The 22767-nt window shown below is 52.3% G+C and overlaps 1 protein-coding gene across 1 annotated transcript in view; it reads right to left on the minus strand.

The window, feature by feature from the left end:
- The window catches only part of TG (thyroglobulin), a 231540-nt gene that overhangs the window by 157038 nt on the left and 51735 nt on the right, over positions 1-22767 (minus strand). Inside the window, exons 23-28 of the mRNA XM_062189445.1 lie at positions 18403-18519; positions 15667-15782; positions 13061-13169; positions 7163-7354; positions 2703-2864; positions 2035-2046 (exon numbers count right to left, since the gene is read on the minus strand). Of these exons, the coding sequence (XP_062045429.1) occupies positions 2035-2046; positions 2703-2864; positions 7163-7354; positions 13061-13169; positions 15667-15782; positions 18403-18519 (708 nt within the window). The remainder of the gene's footprint in view (positions 1-2034; positions 2047-2702; positions 2865-7162; positions 7355-13060; positions 13170-15666; positions 15783-18402; positions 18520-22767) is intronic.

Consider the following 22767-nt stretch of genomic DNA (forward strand, 5'->3'; position numbering starts at 1 on the left):
CACCAATATCTGCTGTTAGGAAGGGCTAGCTATCAGCCACTCACATCTTAGCAAGAACCATGTGCCCCTGCCCAAAGAGCTAATGGTATTTAATCAATGGTCTCTTATGGTGGAAAAGAAGTATTGGCACCTATTGTTCCCAGCGGGAGGCGGCCTCCAATTTAGAACACGAGAGCCCCACTCAGGCAGACTGAAGTCTCTGTCACAGGACAGTCTTCTTCCATGTTGGCCTCACCCCAGAACACACACCAACAGCACACTGAGAAAATCCCGATTGTTCCAGCACCGTGCAGTAACCCCCTGTCCCCAGGGAGACAGACAGGGCACATGCCTCATTTCTTGGGCACACACCATGCACAGGCTCTCTCTGATTTATCACTCACAAATATCTCAGAAGTCTTCCTTGAAATGCATTTTTCGCCCTGGGCTACCTCTCCGAGTGATGGAGACCACATGTTTACTGCCATATAAATACCTTTTGTGATTTTACTTACCCCAGAAGAAACTATCTAAGCCTCATGGAATTCCACCAAATTCTGCAGTATTTTTCTGAGGCCTTGGTAACTGTGCTCCACAGAGACTGAATTTTCTCTGCCAGGTTTAATGCTCTGGGCTGTGAATCCAGACATGAACGAGACAGAATCCAGTTCTCAAAGCAGGACAATGAGCAAAGATAAAGCTAACAGACGATGATCGTGATGGTGGCACCTGGTGTTAAAGCTCCATGCCAGGCACCCCACTGAACTCCTCAAGCATTAGCTCCAAGAGCCACCGTGGACACTCTTACGAACTTCTGCTTTGGAGCCATAATGCCTGGTATCAGATCTTAACCCTCCTACTTCCAGGCTCTACAGCCTCGGGAACTTCCATGGGCCTCAGTTTCTCGAGCTGTACGATGGGGAGAATGACAATAACAGCGCTCCCCTTGAAGTGCTGTGCTGAGTCCAGGCCAAGGCTTCCGAGCAGCGCTCAGTCTAGCAAACGCTGCATCAGACATTCCCATGATGCCTCTGTCTCCCCATCATCTGCAGAACCTTGTGAGATAAATACTGTCATCACTCCCTTTATACAGACAAGCATGTAAGCCCAAGGAGACTCACTGACTCACACAAAATCACACAACTAGTGTCCAAAGCCCACCATCAGGAAAAGGCAAATACCATGCAATGCCTTCCAGCAGAACTAGAGGGGCCCCTGCCCTGTGCCAGGGCATGAAGCAATAAGCTCTGCAGGCAATCAGGGATGGATTCTGGAGGAGGTGACATTGACCTCTCCACCACCAGAACCCTGAGAATGGCAGTACATGGAGAAGTGGGTCTCAGAGCTTCCTGGGAGGGAGCAGAGCATCTCTGGACCCTGAGAGGATGATGTAACAACCCTGAGAGCTCCACTCAAGACTCCTCCGACCCTCTCACTGGCAGGTGTGCAGCCAGAAGAGGGTGCAGTGGAAGCACCGTGCTCACTTGAGTCCTTGCGCTGGCGGATAAATAGAGGAGCAGAGAGCAGACGAAGGGGAGGAGGGTTCTTCCCAATCACACACCAGAACTGGAAGAGGGGAGGGAGCAGCTGTCTCCTGCTCTCACTGCAATTTGGACTCTTGATGCTGGAAGGGAACTTCCAGGCCATCTGTCACCCAGCCTTACAGGCATCATCCAGACCACTTGTTGGAACACAGGTGCCTGGGCCCCTGGCCATGCAGGACAGGGCCTGGGAATCTGCATTTCTAGCCAGCTCCTGGTGATGGTCCTGACCCCATGAGGAGCACTGGTCTGATGATGTCTGTGGGAGTGGCAGGACAGGGTCGTGGAAAACAGACAGAGGTCTCCAGCAATGACAACCCATCTTTGCAGACTGACGGGACGAGACGGATGATGGGGGGAAGACTTCTAGCACTAGTGTGTACAAGCTTACACAAAGGAAAATCAGAGAGAGTAGGGAGGAGGAAGCGCGGTGGTTACCTTTGTTAACTGAGCCACACAGTGAGGACCACAGCCCCTGCCCTCGTGTAATGAGCATGGGCAGTGCAGTGGGTACCACCTGGCATTTCTTACTTCCCATAGAGGAGAACCTGCCCTGGGGGCAACGGTTAGGAGGACAGATTGCATCTGGGCTCCAATTTCTCACTCTTCCTCATAATCACACATTTTGCACATTGACTTTGCAATCCCACTAAGGAGCCGAGGTATTTCCTGTCTTGGACCTCTGATTTTGCCATGTGATTTGCTTCACCTGGTAGAATGAGGCAGGTGTGACGGCCTGGCAGGCCCATGCTGAACTGAGAGAGGCCCCCCTTGCTTCTCCCTGCTCTGGCCTGCCTCTGCCTTCTACAGGAGACGAACATGCTCAGCCACACAGGAGACCAGGAGCAGGGCCAGGCCTCCCAGCCTTGTCCAGACCTGGACCCAGTCAGCCAACAGCCAAGCCCCTAGACCGGTGAGGGCACCAGCTGAGACCAGCAGCCCCGCCAGCTGCCACGCCCCCTCCAGTCAACCCACAGTCTTGGGAGCTAACTGATGCTTCCAGTGCAACGCTGCTCACCTGCTCATGGGGGGTGGGGTGGGGGGTCAGAGGGTGGTTTGATTTCCTTTCTCAAAGTATAAATTCCTGGGTCCACAGGGAGGGCTCACAGGAAGCAGAAGGTCTTGCTGGTAGGAAGAATCACTTGGAAAGAACATGGGCCCAAGACAGAGACTTGCCTGGACTGAACTCCTGACCTCCTAAGCGCAGCGTCACCTGGCGGCGCCCCTGGTCATCCATCACACCAGGACAGGTGGCATCGGCCTGGGCTTCAGTGACGTCCCTCCAGTCTTCCACACTGCAGAGCAGGACATCGGGGGAGCTCAGCAGCCCACAGACGATGGGACCTGCAGGGCCACAAGACGGGGAGAAGTTGACGTGCTGGAAACCCCACTGGGCCCTGGGAGCTTTGCAGCTGGGGTCAGACAACAAGAACAAAGGAGTAGCTGGCAACACGAGGACACAAGGGCCTGTTTTTAAGTTGGGCTCATCTTCCCCGTGGTCCTGCTGTTGTCGTACTGGCACATACCCAAGGGCAGGGCTGCCACCAAGCCCGCGGAGCATTCCCACCATCACAGCCCCTTCATGGGGTCAGCACGCTGACGACACTTCCAGCACCCTGGGGATGTCACTGCCAGAATCGCAGGCACAAATGGCCGAGACTGGCTCATTCTCTGCTCTCCCCCACCCCGACACACACAGGCCAATTCTGAAGGGACTCCCACTGAGACCTACGAGGCAGGCATCTGCCCTGTGGTTAAGTCACCATGTGGGATGCCCACATCCCATCCTGGAGTCCCTGGGTTCAAGCCTCATCTTTGCTTCTGATTCCAGCTTCCTGCTAATGCACACACTGGGAGAGAGCAGGTGATGGCTTGGAACCCTGCCACCCACCTGTGAGACCCTGCCTTCAGCCTGACCAAGTCCTGGTTGCTATGGGCACTTGGGGAGTGAACCAGCACAGGGAAGATAACTCTCCCTGTCTTCCAAGTTAAACAAATATATATTAAAAATAACTAAGACCCGTGCCCCATGATACAGTGTGTGGACAAGTGCAAGCAGAGGCCATGTGCCCAAGGCAATGCCACGCTGAGAGAATCTGAGATTCGCAGAGGCATTGGACTGTTCTTGCATTTGTATTGAATGACTCCTGACCTGGAATTTTAAGAAACTGCCCAGAAAAGTTTGTCTTCCTTTACCATCAGGAAGACCTACCTCCGAACTACTCAAAGTCGATGATGATCTTAGTTGGCTGAATCCAAGTAACAGAAGTGTTTTAGATGCCTGCAATTTGCCAACCACTATGGTAAACACATTAAGTTCACTGAGTCCCTTAGTTCTCACAGACAATGCATCCTCCACTTTCCTGACGAGAATGTGAGTCTCATATAAATGAGGAAATTGCCCAAGTTGACTCAGATCTACAAACTAATAATTTATGCATCATTTGGATAAATAACCCTTGAAAGCAGTATAATTGTCTGTATTTCGCCAAAAAAAAAGAGGAAATGCAATATCCTGCAACTCCTGCTTCCTACTGCTTATCCTAATTTATGACCAAATCCAGAAATGCCTTCAAATCTGTCTCTCACCAAACTGTCCCCAGGAGAGATGACTCATGGCTGTCTGGCCTGTGGGTGTGATAGTTTGTCCTCACCCCTCCACTGACTGCATTTAAATGGCAGTCGTTTAAATAAAATAGTAACAGCTGCAACTCTGTATTTTCTAAAAATGATCTTAGAAGTCATCTGAGGTGGCGTCGCCAGCCCGAGGTGCTCAGGCCAATGACATCAGAACACGGGGAGGGTTTCGGGATGCTCGTTCCCAGGCACCCACCGTGGCGTTTCTGACTCAGCGGCCACGTGCAGGGGGTGAGGCTGCGTTGCACAATCAGTGCTCATGAGAAACACTAATGACGGTGGTGGTTCAAGGCCACTGACCTCGTACGACCACTTTGTTTTACAGGGCAGCAATCAGAGGCACGATTCCTGACAAAGAGAGTGGAATGGCCAGTGGGCAGCAAAGCCTCAGCATGGTGCAGGCTGAGTGGGCTGTGGACCCAGCAGCAGCACAGGGTGCAGTAAGCGCCCTGCAGGAGCCCAGAGGAAGTCTGGAAGCTATGGTCTGACCCTGTTGCAAGCCGAAAAACAGCATAATGAAATTATACAAGAGCTGGAGGACATTATGCTAAGTGACATAAACCAGGCACAGAGAAGCAAACACTGCATGTTCTCACATGTGAAGCTGCAGAGCAGGTCTCATAAAAGTAGAGTAGAACCACGGTTCCCAGAGGCTGCGGAGGCCAGGTGAGGGATCACGGGGACCAGAATGCAATCAGACAGGGGAGGAGGTGCTCACATTCTATAGCACAGCAGGGTAACCCGCACTGACAATTCACTGTGGACTTCAGAAGCACTAGAAGACGACGGGGTGGAAGGTTCCAGACATACAGAGGATCAATGTTTGAGGAGAGGAAACAAAAATCACCTTGAGGGACCACTACCATTGTACACACACAGTGAGTTATCACACTGTACCCCATACACGCACACAAATACTATATGTCAATTACAATTTCTACATGAATTTCTTAAACGTTAAGAAAGAAGCACTCAGACCTCAGTGGAGGTGCCAGGCAGCTTCTCCCACTGGTGCTGGTGCTGTCAGTGAGAGCTCCCGGGCAGAGAGGTGGGGGCCAGCCAGAGACGAGAGGTCACTGCCAGCCTCACTGTACTCACACCAGCTGCAGACCCCCAAGGCCCTTGGGGCCCCACTCCCAAGTATCCTCAACTCACAGAGTTCAGGTGGAAGGGGATGGGAACGGAGTCAGGGGAGGAGGGCAATCCACCAGACATTAAGCGACTTTCCAGACCGTGTGATGGATGTAGTAGGATTCTGTTGCTGGCTGTTGGCAGATCTAACCAAAGCTTTCTAAGTAGAACTGCAAATCCACCCACTGGGCCAGACCCGGAATAACACCTCCTGGAGACGCTTTGTGTGCCTTGAAGTTGGTTTGTTTTCTCCACTGGGAAGGAATCGCTCAGCTCCACATAATGCACAGATCACAGGTTAAACTTGGCAGGAAAAGCAAGCAAGCCACCAGCCAGAAATGTCATGGAGAAAAGGATTTTGTGGGCTTACTGCTCCATGGAATGAAACCACTCTTCCACAGATGCTGCTATGGAAAATTAAATCAATCTTCCCAATATGAAAAATCTTATGGTCTGGTGAGTAGCTGAGCATCTGGGGAAATCATGGCATCCTAAGAAAATGAAGACATCCTGGGTGTGAATTCGTTGTTTCTAAATATAGGTGTTCACAGAGACATGGATGTGTGTGTGTAACGTGTTTTCCCTGGCTAAACACCAGCATGAATGCACACCACATGATCACAGGGCACTAAGCCTGGAATGAACTCGAGGAATCAGCTCACTCCCATCTGAGTTCCTGGCCCACTGTGCTAACACAACATTCTCTTCATAGGCACCACTGAGCACCGTGGCTGACCGTGGGACAACTTCCTTTATCTCCCAGTGCTCTCCCACCTTGGCTTCCATGAGGCCCGGCTCTCCTGGGTCTCTTCCTCCTGTCTGGCCACCTCTCCAAACAATCACCATCACTCCTGCCCCTCTTTCTCGTCTCCCTCCAGCCCACACTTGATGCTGGTGACCCACACATTTCCATATCCCATTCAGAAGCCACTCTCAGCTCTGGATCGTGGTATCCAAAGGCGTGGCCTGCATGCTGTGGATACCTCAAAAGCACTCAAAGCTAGAGTAGCCCACAGGGACTCAGGACTTCTGTAAACCTCCATTTCCCATCACCAAATTTGACATCTGCTGCCTTCCACTCTTCCTCACACTGATTATCCAACGAGGGTCACCAGCCACTCAGGAATGATCTCTGACAAGTTTCTCTCCTCAACCCTCCCCGAAAGTCTCCTGAAAAGATCTAGAATCTGCCCCCTTTTCTCCATTTCACCTGGACTCTTGGGGACCTCCTCACTGACCTCTCTATGCCTATTCTACACCCCGCCTTCCACACACACCAGCCAGATTGCCAGTCTCAAAGCCACTCAGGACACTTCTTTGCTTAGGCCTTCTAAGGATGCCAGAGTCTTTGGAGACAAATGACAGTTAGTGCAACTTGCAAAGTTCTTGGTGGTCTAGCCCCTGCCTTTCCCTCCTGCTCCTGGTCAAAGCCAAGGCCCACCTCCTACTTCCTCTCCCTCCTGTGGCCCCAGCTTCCTCACAGCTCCTCTGCTTTGTACCAGGGCCCTGGCACCTGCTCCTCTCTTCTCTTCACCAAGTTGGGACCTACACACTGTCCAACACTTAAGGACATCTTCCCTGCCTCTCTGCATAGGACATTGCTTAAGAAATAGAGCTCTCAACACCTCCCCTGGATTTGGCAATGAGGCAAAGTCAACAGGACCACGTGGCATGGCTAGCACTGTGTGTGGCAGGCAGAAGGGGTCATGGTTTGTCCCTCAGTTGGTGTATGTCACTATCCCCTTCTGTTTGGGCCTGGCTGCCTCAGACCTTCAACTCTCCACGCCAGGCTCTGTGCTGCATGTCCCAGCTCCTGGTCCCTACATATTGTTCCCTGTCCCTTGTCAGCCCCCAGCCCTCACTGTCACCATTACCTCCTTGCACCTGCGCCAGGATGAAGCCATCACAGCACAAATCACGGTCACAAGCAAGCAGACAGAAGAGGTGAGCGTCGGTCAGATTGGCTCCTGAGGCTGAAAATGTGATGGGGCTGTACAATCCAGAGAGCAGGTTTTGGAACCCCGTTGGTTCAAAGCTTTTCTGACTTGTTGTGGTGAATTCTTGGCCTGCAGAAAGGGAGACAAATTTTAAAACAACATCGAAACACCGCAGAGCTGAACCAAGTTTACTCGGTTCACACGATCATCCACTGAGCCGCCCAGGACCAACGTGTAGTCCTGGAGGAGCTGCACGCAGTACCACGAAACTTCTTCTTCTTTTTTTTTTTTTTTTTATTTTGACAGGCAGAGTGGACAGTGAGAGAGAGACAGAGAGAAAGGTCTTCCTTTTGCCGTTGGTTCACCCTCCAATGGCCGCCGCGGTAGCGCGCTGCGGCCGGCGCACCGCGCTGTTCCGATGGCAGGAGCCAGGTGCAGAGCCCAAACACTTGGGCCATCCTCCACTGCACTCCCTGGCCACAGCAGAGAGCTGGCCTGGAAGAGGGGCAACCGGGACAGGATCGGTGCCCCGGCCGGGACTAGAACCCGGTGTGCCGACGCCGCAAGGCGGAGGATTAGCCTGTTGAGCCACGGCGCTGGCCGAAACTTCTTCTTTTTTTTAAGATTCATTTTTTTGTTTGTTTTATTTGAAAGGCAGAGAGACAGACAGGGAGAGGAAGGGAGAGCGATCTTCCATCTCCTGGCTCCCTCCCCGAACATCCACAACAGCTGGGGCTGGACCAGGCTGAAGCCAGGAAGTCCCTCTGGGTCTCCCATGTGGGTGGCAGGGGCCCAGGCACTTGGGCCATCCTCTATGGTCTCCCAGGTGCATGAGCATGGAGCTGGATCAGAAGTAGGGGCAGGAGTCGAGCCCAGACATCCACTATGGGCATCCGAAGCAGTGTTTTAACCCACTGCACCACAACACCTGCCCCTGAGCCATGAAGCTTCTGGACCTGACTGCACATGGAAAGTGCAGAGCCAGTCAAGGCTGGGGCCCCACACTAGGCAAGACAAACGCCCTCTGCACCTTCAAGGGTCTAAAGAGTATACGTGGGAAACTGGCATAGAGTATTCTTGCCATTACCAGCAAGTTTTCCTTGAGCTCCGACTATACACACAGACACTGTGCCACACGCGTTCCCTACAGGTTTGGCTTCATTCTCACTGCTCTGTGCTGCTGTCGCGCGCATGTCTGCAACAGGCTACTGCAGTGGATGAGGAGGCTTAGGCACTGCAAGGCGGAAGTCGCATTGGCTGCTCTACCTCCAGTCATGGCCGTGGGCCATTCCCTCCCCAACAACCGCCCCCCAAGGAGGACTGCTCATGGTTCTCACCAGCCCTCTGGTTAGAAGTGCTATGGTTTAGTTTCTTCCTGTCCCTAACTCAGGCTTTTCTGCCAGTCCTGCTATTTCTCATATTTTGCAAACATGAGATTTTTTTTTAAAAGGGATACACGAGGGTACTTCAGAAAGTTCATGGAAATGGAACAAAAAGTTCACGGAAATTGAATTAGCAGTTTATTCTGATGCAAAAAAAAAATTGAAATCCATGCACAGTTGTGTAATAAACACTTTTCCATGAACCTTTTATACATGAGAACCCTCCTACAGATATATCATGATAGCCAAGGTGTGAGTCTCTTCTTATGCCTGTTTTAAGATGGTCTTAACACATGAACTTGCCTACCCTGCTGGGGGTGGCAGAAGGAATACCCCAGCCTGTGCTCCTCCTGACCTGACCACCTGTCTGTCAGCCCCACAGTGCTCCAAGTTCCTCAGTGCCTCAGGTGTACACAGGGGAGATGGGAACATGGACTCCACGTGGATGTTGAGCAGGTAAAGAGGTCGGCTGTGTACAGAGAGGTGACGCTATGAGTCTGGCATGTAGTGTATGCTCAGAGGTTGCACTCATGGCCAGAACACAGGCATCTCCTCCCTCCGGGCCCTCACTCAGCCCTGTCTGCCCACAGGGCTCTAAGGAGGTCAGGCAAAGGCCCAGTTAGGCGTTAAGAGTCCACTGCTGCACCTGTACAGGTAGAATTCGTCTCTTCCTCCCCCCATCTCTCTCATTCTATTTGTGCCTCTAGCGAAGACTCCAGCACGCTTCATCCAAGCAACCTACAACTGTGTCCACACACCCCTCCCAGCTTGCTCTTATGTGATGTCGGAGGCAGCAGTCACTAGCCACAGGTGACTGCTTCAGCAGCACTTCCAGCTAACCAGGAACCACACTGCAAACGCTCGGCAGCTATGTGCGACAGCCACTGTCACTCTGGACACTGCGGCTCTACAGGCCGTCTCCCTGCAGGGCAGTGCTGCCCTAGCGTCTCGGGCCACGTCCAGGTGTGGTGTCCTCCACAGTGGGCAGGCAGCACAGAGGTCTAGCATTCCTGAGGTCTGTGCATGCCGGGCTCCTTCCCAACCTCCCGGTCTCAGCCCCAGTGGACTGTCCTCTGGACTTCCCTAAAGCAGCACACGTGCATCTTTGTCCTATTGTCTGTGTCACTGTCACCCAAGCACTTAGCACCCACTGCAATGATCTTATTGCTGGAGCAACTCCTTTGTCTGTTTTGTTGACAGAGGCTTCCACGGTGCCTAGAGGAGCACTTATGCTATCACAGGCACTCGGGAACCACATACGGGGTGCTGCACACCGAGCTGCCCGACACCAGGGTCGCTCCGGGGACCTTTCAGAGTGCAGGCAGTTCCACCTGGGTGCAGTGAGTAGCAAGAGGCCTCGGGGCTCCTCCTCCAGTGCGAGGCCCTCAGACCTCAACAGGCATGGATAGGGGATGGCTCTGGACAACAGATCAAGTCTTTGGCCCCATTGTGCAGGCCACGCAGGGTGAGGGATGTGAAAGGACATGATTAACTGCCTGCCACTACATGCCAGGGAGTGTGCTGCAGAATGAAACCGTGGCCCATGCCCCTTGGCTGTGATGCACCAGTCCCACTGCAGAGAAATGCGAGCTAGCTTCAGATCAGCCTGGGAGGCCATTCCTGCTCAGGGCTAGGGAGTGGGGGGCAGGAGTCTGAAGCCAGATCCAGCGGCCCTCACCTCCCTACCCTCCTCTGTGCTGGGAGCCAGAATGGCTGCCTCTGAGTGTCTCCCACCTGAAACAAAACAAACCCCAAAGAGCAAAGCATAGTTCTGTCCTGGATTCAGTTTGGCAAGAAGGAAGTTTCTCAATTTCCTTTGCAATCTTCCCCAAAGTAGAAACTTTCGATAGAGGTGGAAAAAGAACAAGGAACAAATACTTAAAAAGAAATTATAATTACATTCTTTACAACTATGACAAAGCCAAGTTATGATTTTAAGGAACATTCCTGGTAGAGATTACTTGTTGATTTTGGTTCTTATTTTAGAAAACAATCCCTATGCTTTGTTATTTTAAAAACAGATAGCAAAAAAAGCAAAAAAAAAAAAAAAAAAGCAGAAATTCTAGTGCCTGTGGCCGGTGATCACAGAAAGCTGAGCTGTGTCTGACTCCAGCCACCCTGGCAGGCTCTGCTAAGTCAAGGTGGATATGGGGACAAAGCCCCAGCACCCTTCCCTCCCATGGAGGCTTTTCATACAGCACTGGTCCCCAGCACCAGGCCAAAGCTGCCGGGAGCCCCCAGCCATCTGCCCTGAGCTACGGCCCCACTCGTTCCTTCCATGCCCTGTCCAGTCACTAGTCACTAGTCACCTCCGGCTGTTTTCTGGTCTGTAGATATTGGCCTTGGGCAGTCAGGAAACTTCATAGCAAGAAGGAAAATTGATCACACGCAGGTCCCCCACTTTTCCAGTATTTGTCACATGCCCAGTGCCATTCGAAGAGCTTCCCATGGTCGCCTTTTCCAAACCTCCGAGTAACCTGGGTCCTTTCAGGACACCTGTTTTTCAGCCATGGAAACAGGCCTAGAATGGCAAGGAGGGCGGCCAAGCTCCCAGGCCACATGGGTGGGAGAGGTGGGCTTGCACCCAGGCAGGCAGACTCCAGGGTCCCTGCTGTTAAGTCATGCACTGCGGGGACATGAGAGAGAGCAGTGACTGTGGAAGGAGACAGGCCCTGGGGGCACAGCCTCGTTGTGACCTAAGACTCACAACCTCGTGCTTACTGGCATGTCCCTTGGTCCAGACAGGGCAGGACCCTGCTGGAAAGCATGGTCACAGCATTCGGGGAAGGACTCACTGCTGGTCCCGCACACACTACCAGGGTCCAGAGTATCCCCAAGCTGTCCCTCTAGGAGGTGCTGCATGAGAACCCAGACACACCTGGGCCACAGACAGCTCCCCAGCCTGCTCACCCAATGCCCGTGAAACGAAAAAGCCCCTTTGCGCCTTCTTCTAAGAGTTTCCTTAGGAGTGGGATGAAAGGCAAGGGGGGGAACGTGCCCTGGAAACCTGCGGATGTCCTCACTACTCCACAAAAAAGGGTGGTTCCGGACCATCAGCACTGCATCCTGGGTATTAGAAATGCACTATCGCGGGGCTGGCATTGCGACACAGTAGGCAAAGCTGCTGCCTGCCATGCCAGCATCCCATATGGGCTCCAGTTCAAGTCCCGGCTGCTCCATTTGTGATCCAGTTCCCTGCTAATGGCCTGGGAAAAGCAGCAGAAGATGGCTCAAGTGTTTGGGTCCCTGCACCCATGTAGGAGACCTGGATGAAGATCCTGGCTCCTGGCTTTGGCCTGGTGTACCTGGGGAGTGAACCAGCAGATAGAAGATCTCTCTCTCCCTCTCCCTAACTCTGACTTTAAATAAACAAATAAATCTTTAAAAGAGAGAGAGAGAGAGAGAGAGAGAGAGAGAGAGAACAAGCGAGAGAAGAAATGCAGCATCGTAGCCCCACCCCATGTGCTGCCCAGAGTGAGGTTCACTCCCCCAGGCCATGTGAGAGCACAGTGCCCGGAGTGCGTGGTTCCCACTCTCCCAGGTCATAGCATGCATACTGTAGTAGAATGTGTGCTCCACTCCCGACCCAGGTCAAGGATATGCACACTGCAGCTGGAGGGGGGACCCCTGAGCACTGGGGGATGGAGACAAAGCCCTTTGAGGTCTGAGTTGGTTCAGGCCATGTCCCGGAAGGATGGAGGCAGAGAAGATCCTGGGTCAGGAAGCCCAGGAGGGGCAGTTGTGGGAGCCCAGAGCCACGCCCCTCTAACGATGGCCTCACTACTGGCAGCATCAGGGGTTGCCGGGGGCACAGTCTGGCCCCAGCTGGTTTCTGCCTGAACCCTTCACTTAACAGCTTTGTGTCTGCTCCCCAACTTCATTCCTCACTTGCAGCTCCAGGCTGCCAAGCTTGCACATGGGACAGGATAGAATGCGGTGACAGGGGCCAGCACTGTGGCTTAGTAGGCTGTCTGCCTGTGGGGCCGGCATCCCATATGGGCGCCAGTTCTAGTCTCTGCTGCTCCTCTTCCCATCTAGCCCTCTGCTTATGGCCTGGGAAAGCAGTGGAAGACAGCCCAAGTGCTTGGGCCTCTGCATCGGCATGGGAGACCCAAAAGAAAAGCTCCTGGCTCCTGGCTTCGGATTGGGGCAGCTCCGGCTATTGTGGCCATTTGGGGGAGTGAACCAGCAGACGGAAGCCCTTTCTCCCTGTCTCTCCCTCTCTCTGTTTGTAACTCTACCTCTCAAATAAATAAATAAAATAAAAGGAATGAGTAGACAAGCAAAAATGACATGGTGAGCTCTTTGCCTGTGTGGGCGCAGCTGTGACGAGTCTGCTGCAGGATGGGGTGAAAGAAGCTGGGCTCAGTGTACGCAGAGGGGGACGGGACAGCCCCAGCCATGATCGAGGAAGGCCACCAAGGCCCTGCGCCAGCCCGCTTGGCCAACCTACCCTTTTTCAAATACACAGTCAGAGAATCCGAATCGCGGTTCCTCGCCTTCACCTGGCACCTAAGACTTGCAAAGCTGGTGGCCTTTGAGTTCCCTGATGCGTCTTGTTCCTGGAGATGGAAAGAAGCCGTGTTATCATCCTGTGATGTCCGACACTTGCATGCAGTGACTCAAGCCATGACCGCAGGGCTCAGGAGAGGCCGGCTCTTCCACTGGCACAGACAGACGCGTCAGCAGTAGATTCCACCCCAGAGTGAGAGCTGCAAAGATGTAGGTGGCTAGAGAACAGGCTACAGAGCCGACAGAGTGGCTGATTCTGCTGAGAAAGGAGCGCTAGAACTTCCCCAGAAAAGGGGAATCTGGGTAAGGTGCTGATGTTTGTGCAAGAGTTTACCAGGTGCAAACAGCAGAAGGGCGTTTTATACAGAGCGAACAGCAGACACAGAGACTTGAAAGCCCAGGGCACTTTGAGCACCAGGTCCAGTGGTTTTTGGACTGTTGGTTACCGTGAGGGGAGTGAAGGGAGAGGAGGGGCAGGAGCTATCTCCTGGACCAGATGTGCAGTTGTGATCCACTGAGGCCCTGGGGGAGGGATTTAAGCTTGGGGAGAGCAAGATCAGACTTGCAGAGAACTCGCTGTTCTTGGGCACCCCGACCTCTCTGCCTTATCTCCAGCAACTGCGCAAGGTAGCAGGTGGGGAAGGAGACATTCGACGCCATCGATTTGTGGTTGTTTTCAGTCGCTGAGTCTCCTGGGGGAAGTTTTGGAGGGCGAGGGATAAGGCAAAGGCTATTTGAAGGTCTCAGCTCTAGCTGCTTTTCAGGAAGTTGGACTCCCTGGAGAGACAGGGGAGGAAAGGCTGGGAGAGCACAGGGAGGGACCTGAGGACGCCAGCCGAGGATCCCAGAGTAGCAGGAGCCCCCGCTCCTTCTATGGCAGCGAGGTATAGGACAGCTGGACCTGGGGCAGCTAAATCCTCCCCCCTGGACCAACGGTCCCTGCCACACCCTAAGCTCGGCCCAGAAGAGGCGGAGCTGGGACCGTGGGCCTCAGCATTGAGAGCTATCAGGCAATCAGGGATGACCATACTGTGGCAGACCATGCCATGGACTGTGCGGAGAGCCCAGGGCCCCAGCGCTGTCATCAGGGAAGACCATAGTATGGCAGGCCATGCTGTGGACTGTGCGGAGAGCCCAGGGCCCCAGCGCTGTCATCAGGGAAGACCATAGTATGGCAGGCCATGCTGTGGACTGTGCGGAGAGCCCAGGGCCCCAGCGCTGTCATCAGGGAAGACCATAGTATGGCAGGCCATGCCGTGGACTGTGCAGAGAGCCCAGGGCCCCAGTGCTGTCATCAGGGAAGACCATAGTATGGCAGGCCATGCTGTGGACTGTGCGGAGAGCCCAGGGCCCCAGCGCTGTCATCAGGGAAGACCATAGTATGGCAGGCCATGCTGTGGACTGTGCAGAGAGCCCAGGGCCCCAAAAAGGAGCCTTCATGGTTGGCACAGAATGTCCTAGAGACCTGATTTGGATGCAGGGGCAGCTGACGATACGGAGGGCAATTATGACCATTACAGGAATGGTCGGCCACTGAGCATTTACTACGCAGTGCAGGCCATTCTGGGAGCCTTCTGCATGGTGGTCTTACCCAGTCCGCAGCAGGATCCTGGGATGTGGGGTCCCATATGACCCCCACACCATCTGAGGGGCTAAATAGCAACAAGCAGATGGTGAAGCTGAGATCTGAATCCAGTCCCTCCCTCCCGCTTCTGTTTTGTAGTTACAGACCCTGGCTTAAGACCCTAAATTCCAGGGGACCCCCCTGCATTCCCTTTCTAAGATGTCGCTTACGACTCTGCTCTCACGTGCAAGTGCACAGGCAAAGGGGCGTGTGATGCATCAGCGACAGAACTGCACGTCCTCAGCGCAGGGAGCAGGGAGGAAGTCACATATACCCGCAGGGTGCTCAACGCTGCAGACACGGATACAGAAAGGGGAATGTCACGCAGTAATCCAGGCAGAAAAGGCGGCGGATTATAAGCCGTTAGCACACACAGATAGACACGCTTATGAGTGCGCTCCTTCCCAAGGGCAGTAGCAGAGACTTGCGCCCGCTCAGGATTAGGAGTTGGGAGATTTGCAGTTATCAGTGGATGCCACGGAAAACTGCCCACGTTCCACAGTGCTGACTCACAGACCCAGCCACTTCACGAGGCACTAATGAATACTGGATAGTTTTTCTTTTAAAACTAATCACACAGTACTTCCACAATGGTAAGAAGTGCTGAGGGGCAGATGGAGTTTAGGACCCTGGCCAATGACCCCATGGCACCCTAGCCCCCGCTGCCTGCCATGGCAGGTGAGAACAGGGAAGACTGCCCAGCATCGAGGCTCCCTCCTCATGGGTGCCTTGGAAAATCAGCGTGAACCCACCCCCATCCCCATCCAATCACAGCTCGATTTCCCTGCATCCCATCACTCTAAAGAAACAGAGGGCACAGGGGAGCAGCTGCCTGCTCTCTCCTCCGTCACCTGACCGGCCTGGTGTCACCGGAGGGTGCCTCTGACCTAGAAGGGACAAGAGGCAGAGCTGCCCCACCTCACCTGCCCAGAAGTCACGCAGACATAGTTGTCGCTCGTCCAAGCGTAGAAATCACACGAGACCTCCGACCCCTTCGTGGACACCGCGACAAAGCTGCAGGCTTGGTCCTTGGCACAACCTGCAAGCACCGTGGGACAGTTACCCACCCAGCTGTCTCAGGGGACACTGAGTACAGCACACAGGAACCCTCGCCCGTGCCATCACACCGAAACACACACAGACACAAGCAAATATGGCAAACACACAGATGCGCACACAGGAGACGACTGAGCACATCCTGAGTAGCACCTGCTTTGCTAGGTGCTTTCTGCCTGCTGGGCCCATTCGAGGATCTCCCAGCTCAGCAAGGGCGAAAACGAAGCACAGGTCAGTTACCCACCGGGAGGCAGAGCTGCAGCTGAATTCTAAGGTGGGGTCCTGAGGCTGCCTCTACCTGCGTTAGCCTTTGTTACACGTTCATCACTTCTCGGTTTCCATGGGGTGAGGGGCTGCCCCGTTGGGGGAGTTAGTGATGTAGGAGCCCCCTTCTTATACTGTGGATTATTCATGCTGCGTGTTCACCAAGGGAGAGGTCAGTTTAGAGATGGGGAGGCCTGGCTCACACAGGGCAAGCATGGCTGCATAGGTCAACTCCAGCCCTCGCCAACACACTGCTCCAATGAAGACCAGGCCCACGCCACTCCAGCTGAGACGGAGGGGGTTTCTCTTTTCTCTACAGGACCCCCCAAACCACGGCTCTCTGACCACCCACCCTCGGGTATGATGCTGGTCTGTGTGTCATCTCTCCACATTCGTGTCCATATCAGACGGCACTGATGTCTCATGGACAAGGCCCCCAGGGGAGACAGGCAGCTTTCACCCACGAACACCTGGCCTATTGGGTTCTCAGTGAAAATCACTCCTGTCCCACTGCCTTCCTCCCTCGGCTGAACTCCTGTGGTCCTCACTGCAGAAGCAGCCCTGCTTCAGGTGCAGGAGAGCAACAAAGGTCACAGGTCAGGATTACAACATTGGCATCCTGAACTTGGATTGGTCAAGCATGGACCTTAACCATGGCTTCTGCCCTGGCCCCAAGCACAGCTCTGCCCCGGGCCAGCTCTGGGCCACATCTCCTGCCTGTCCCTCCATGTGCGGCTTGGTTCTGTAGATGACCCAGTGTTCTTAACCCTCTCCCACCCCAGCAGCACCTACGTCTCCCATTGCACAGTGGCTTCATTTTCCAACATCTTGAACTACCCCTTGGCCCACTGTCAAATCTTCTTGATGCTTGTTTTGGGTTGAGTTGTGTCCCCGCTCAGAATTCTGATGTGAAAACTCTAATCGCCAGGACCTCAGCGTGTGACTGCAATTAGCAACAGGGCCTTTACAGAGGCAAAGGGCACAACGAGGGCATTAAGGTGGGCCGAGATCCAGCAGGGCTGGTGACCTCAGAGGAAAAGAAGGTCAAGACAGAGGCACACACGGGGAGACCCCGTGAAGCCACAGGGAGAGGATGGCAAGCCCCGTGCCAAGGGCCTCAGAAGAAATCAACTCCGATGCCATCTCTTAGACCAGCAGCCTCCAGAACTGAGACACCTGGTCTGTGGTTCAGTGCCATGGCAGTCAGGGCAGACGCATGCACGCTGCGTGCTCGATGGCCAGTGGATCTGAAAGAACCACGCCGTCTTGGAGGGTCCTGCTCTCCTCTGGCAGGACACCTGCCAGCCAGCATCATGAGAGGCTGCCTTGCTCCAAATGTTACCTGTTTCTTCTTACCCTCTTTTGGACGTCAAGGTCAGCCTGGTTGGATAAACCATGACACTGACCGATGGAGCAGTTCTGCTCACTTCACTCCCTGGGATTCAGCATCCTCTTGTTTCTCCTCTCCCACTGGTGTGCCCTCCCACCTCTGCCTGTGTCACAGTGTGTGCACAGCTAGGTGTATGACAGTCCTTGGTGGCACAACTGTTGTGGCTATCCTTCAAGCATGGTGTTTTTCATGCTAGTTCTCCATGTCGACTCTGTTGACGTCCTGGTTCTGTCTCTCTGGTTCCTGTGAATTTTATTCATTCTAACATAAATGAAGTCCCTACTTCATTTTTTGGCACTGTAGTTATGATACAAACAACAGCATATGCTCAGAATAACCAAATTAGATGCCCCAAATCAATTCATACTCAAGAATATCTTTGATGATTAAATCACATGTGCTTACCCAGGTCGGCAGAACACAGTAGTAAGGACTGCAGGCTTTGACATCCATTAGCCTGGGTTTGAGTTTAAATTCTGTCACTTGCTAGCTCTGTGTCACTGAGAAAGTCACTTAAACTTTCAAAACCTTATTTTCCTCAACTGTAACTCACGATAGTCATAGCTGCATTATAGGTGGATGCGGGATTATGAGATAACCCTGGTACAGATTGGAATTCAACAAATGGTGGCTGTTATTTCTACCTCCCTGACCTCCCTGTTGAAATAGATCTCTATCCCAATCGGAACAAATAGTTCTATGATGAACTAATTCCCTTCATGTCCATTCCCTAACATTTAGCATAGTTCTTGGCACACAGCAGGTGCATTATAAATTCCAAATGAAATTCTGAGTTGAGTATGCATTTTAAAAACCCATGGATTTACAGTGTTTCTGAGAAGGCATTTTTGTCACAGCTTTAGTGCTTTGAATTGGTTTGTCTTGCCAATGTCAACAGGACAGATTTCCATAGCATTCATCGTGTGCCCATCTGACCACCTTCCCTTACCTGCCAAGCACTGCACCAGTGGGGATTCAGAGCCAGGAACTTCGGACCTGAGCGCCACAGGGGCGTCAGCACTGAAGATCACCTTCCAGGCGGGGGCCCTCTCAAACTTCCGCATCACTAAGAAGCAAGCACACGTGTGAGCTCTACGAGTCTTACTCTGAAGGGTGCGAAGCAGCTACAGAGAAGCAAAAAAGAATACTGGGACCAGAAGTCAGCTCCCATTGTCAGCCCTCGGTCACACATTTGGAGAGCAATTTCTTTTCAGGTAGCTCTAGTCTGCTCTCTTACCCAATATGGACAGACCTAACCGACCACGTCACCCCTTTTCTGCCTCATTTTTAGGAAATAAGGAGAAATTTAATATTACATTAGCCATTACAACTTACTTCTCCTGATTTTTCTTTCTAAACTTGTATTTCCCTGTCATTGTCTTTGAGTGCTAATTATATCATGCAATTACTTTATTAGAATCTTTCTTTCAATGAAACAACTTTAATTTTTTCTGATATACAGTATTTTACTTCATAAGGTGTGTGCATACAAGTTCATATAAATTTGGAGATGTGTTTTGTGACTTAGATGTTTTTAGGACAGTATTTGTTTAAGTGATATATCATCACATTTCTCTAGTCACCATCAACACATGTGAACTCTATTTGGTAGAAATATCATAGCCACATTCCTACTGAACTAGACAACTGAGGAGAAAGAAATATAAATTCCAAGCTATCAGACTTGGAACTCATTCTTCACCAAGCAAAGAAAAAAAACCATGGAGGGTAACTCTAAAGATCCATCCTCCAAGCCACAAACGCCCAAGTGTATCCGTATTTTGCAGGTAACTATAAAAAAGAAAGACTTATTCTTAAATCCAAAGTACCTGAGTATCAGCTCTTGGCAGAAACACTTATAAACCCTATAGAAGCACTCATTATCATACTCACCTACAGCTTTATCAAAGGCGTTTGTGTCTAGATTGGTCATACATTCAAGGTCATCCAAAGCCACCATCTTTTCTCAGCTTTCATTATAAGCAATGCTTTGGCCTTGCCCAGCCATGGCTGTTGCAGGCACTTGGGGAGTGAACCAGGGAATGAAAAATCTGCATCTACCCGTCTGTCCCTGTCTGACTCTCTCTTTCTATGCCTTTCAAATACTTTTTTTAAAGTAATGTATTGCTTGGGGCCAGTGCTCTGGCGTAGCTGCTAAAGCCGCAGCCTGCAGTGCCGGCATCCTATATGGGCGCCGGTTTAAGACCTGGCTATTCCTCTTCCAATCCAGCTCTCTGCTATGGTCTAGGAAAGCAATAAAAGATGGCCCTGTGGGAGACCGAGAAGATGCTTCTGGCTCTTGCCTTCTGTTTGGCGCAGCCATGTGGGGAGTGAACCAGCAGATGGAAGATCTCTCTCTCTCTGTCTCTCTCTCTCTGTCTCTCTCTCTCTCTTTCTCTGCCTCTCTGTAACTCTGCCTTTCAAATAACTAAATAAATCTTAAGAAAAAAAAGCAGTTTATTGCTTTTGGGATGGGTTAGGAGGCAATTTTTTTTTTATTTGACAGATAGAATTAGACAGTGAGAGAGAGAGAGAGAGACAGAGAGAAAGGTCTTCCTTTACTGTTGGTTCACCCCCCAAATGGCTGCTATGGCTGGTGCTGCGCTGATCCGAAGCCAGGAGCCAGGTGCTTCCTCCTGGTCTCCCACGCAGGTGCAGGGCCCAAGCACTTGGGCCTTCCTCCACTGCCTTCCCGGCCCACAGCAGAGAGCTGGACTGGAAGAGGAGCAACCAGGACTAGAACCCGGCGCCCATATGGGATTCTGGAGCTGCAGGCAGAGGATTAGCCAAGTGAGCCATGGCATAGGCCCCAAGGAGGTAATTTTAATACAACATATGTGATGTATGTAAAGTCTTCAAAAATTTAGAGAAAATAATTCTAAGTCTATGAAGCGGACAGTCCACAATGGAATACTGAAGTCACCACATTCCCGTGCTCGGCCCCTCTCTGACTTCCTCCTCTCTGCTTTTGCTTTTACACTCCTTGGTATGTGTGTAGAGACTTCAGCCTCCAGTCTAGCAAATACTGTGCTGTTCACATCAATGTGCACTTAAGTCGTGGTTGGTATAGAAGAGATGCTCCAAACATTCCAGAAGACTAAATGAAATCTGAAAGATCTTCCAGTCTCTAATTAAAGCTTCCAGAAATGTAGTCAGCTTCACAATGCAATTAGTGGGTCTGCTGGGTCTTAGAGGAGACATCAGCTCTCATTGAAGCAGCTCCAGGAAGCCAGTCAAGTTGTCAATGAGTGCTGATGTCATTTGTAGACTTAGAGATGCTATTGGGATAATTTCCCACATCCTTACTTGGCTGATATTTGCATCTGTCTCGGGGAGAGAACCAAGAGTTCACATGAGAACGCACATACACCACAGCATGACTGTGTCACGGACTAACACGGCTATTCCTGTGCACGTTCCCAGAGCCTGCACTGGTGCTGCAGATGACTCAGGGACTGTTCTGACCCTGTGCAGCCCTGGCTGGCTGGGATAATGACAGGGAACAGTCCCCTGTTTATTGGATGGATGGACAGATGGACAGACACGTGATGACTACTGGTACCTTACAAGGCCAGAAAAGCACCAGAGAACATTATGAAGACGTAATGCCAACAGGAAGTAGGTACCACTGTGGAGGCACTCGACTTGGTATATGAAATCCTTAGGCTGGGTCAACAGAGCAAAATTAGGAAACTGCTTCTGAAGTTAAAGGTAAGAGGACCTTGAAATACTTCCACTGGCCAGCGTCAGATTCACTGTTTACGTAAGCAATGGCTATGTGGAAGAAACACATTTACTACAGGAAACGCAGAGAAGATGAAGGGGAGCACCAGGACAGGACTTGGGCCAGGGCAGCAGGCAGGAGAGGACACAGCACCAGTCAGAAGGCAGCCCGGTACAGGTCCTCACACCCGCACTCCTCACCAGCACCAAGCTCTTGGGCACATCTCAGCCTCTTCCAGTCCCAGCTTGCTGGCTGTGCAGCGTGGAAAGCTGGTGCCCAGGACCAGTGCAGTCGACGCCAGGCCCCTCTGCCACCCGTGAGGACATGCTCCCTGAGCGTTAGGGCTCAGAGGACCAGCCACAGGAACTCAAGTGCTGGGAGTGTCTCCTTCCTTGAAGACCTTTAGCAAACAGTCTTGAAGACACCCAGAGGACCAGAGGGATGCAGTCATTTTGTCAACAACTACATACGGCTCTGGCGTAGAAAAAGAAACAGGGTGCAGTGCCAGCCCCAGTGGAATGCAGGTTTTGTTGAGTCCAGAGTTGAGAGAGGAGACTGGGATGTTTGTTACAAGCTGAGCTGATCCCTAGAGTACTGCAGAACCACTGTAGAATTTTACGGGCCATCACATAAGTAGACTTGCCTTTTAAAATAACTGTGCTGAAAATATCATTAAAAACGTGTTGGGCTGAGCAGAACGGGGAGTTAGGAGAATATGGCCGTGACCTCTCTGGGTGACAACAGCGGCAGGAACAAAGAAGGTGGCCACGGGGCAGAGAAGGGCAGATGCCTCTCAGGCAGGCACCTGCGTGGCAGGAATACGGCTGACTGAAGCCCTCGGCCTCTGCTGCACTGCCAGTCTTACAGAGATGGCTCCTGTGGAAGGGTCTGGAGAAGAGGGGTTCACTCACCGGGGACGGCCAGCTCATTAGTGTGGAAATCCCCTGCACCTCCAGAACGCGAAGCCTAGGCTCCGAGCAGGGCACAAGAAGCCAGCCGCTGAGGATCATCGGGAGGTTCTTCATAAGCCAGCCCACAGGGAGCTGGCATCAAAGCTGCCAACCAAGGACACGCCTGGTGCCACTGACTAGACCCTCTTCTGCCCTGAATGCTGAGTTGAACGAGCTACGACAGGCCCTACAAACGGATCCTCAGGGCCGGGTCACTGACGGTGATCCTGGGATGGCCGGCAATCAGCAGGGCCCTGGGGCAAATGGCTGCTCCCCTGAGAAGCCCCACCCCTTCTCAGTGAAGGAGCCCCCAGCTGCCCTCTGAAAGCACCTTCCAGCTCCAGCTCACTGGTTGTTATTCCTGCATGAGAGCAGGGATATTGGGAAAAATCAGAAGACTTGCATAGGATTTGCAATTTACTCATGGAGGGACATGCACGCACACACACACACACACACATCAAAGAAAAAACCCTGCGATGTGTTAGCTGTTTGCAAGGGATGGGGATGACTGCTCTGAGCTTAGAAAGAACATAACCTCTCACTGGGAGTTTTTGCTGCTATTTTCTCATTAGCTGGACCAGCTTCCCTTGAGGATCACCAGGCTGTGTGTGCTTGCAGGAGTGTATGTGTGCCTGTG

Source organism: Lepus europaeus, chromosome 4 (genome assembly GCF_033115175.1).
Source record: "Lepus europaeus isolate LE1 chromosome 4, mLepTim1.pri, whole genome shotgun sequence".
NCBI classification, from domain to species: domain Eukaryota; kingdom Metazoa; phylum Chordata; class Mammalia; order Lagomorpha; family Leporidae; genus Lepus; species Lepus europaeus.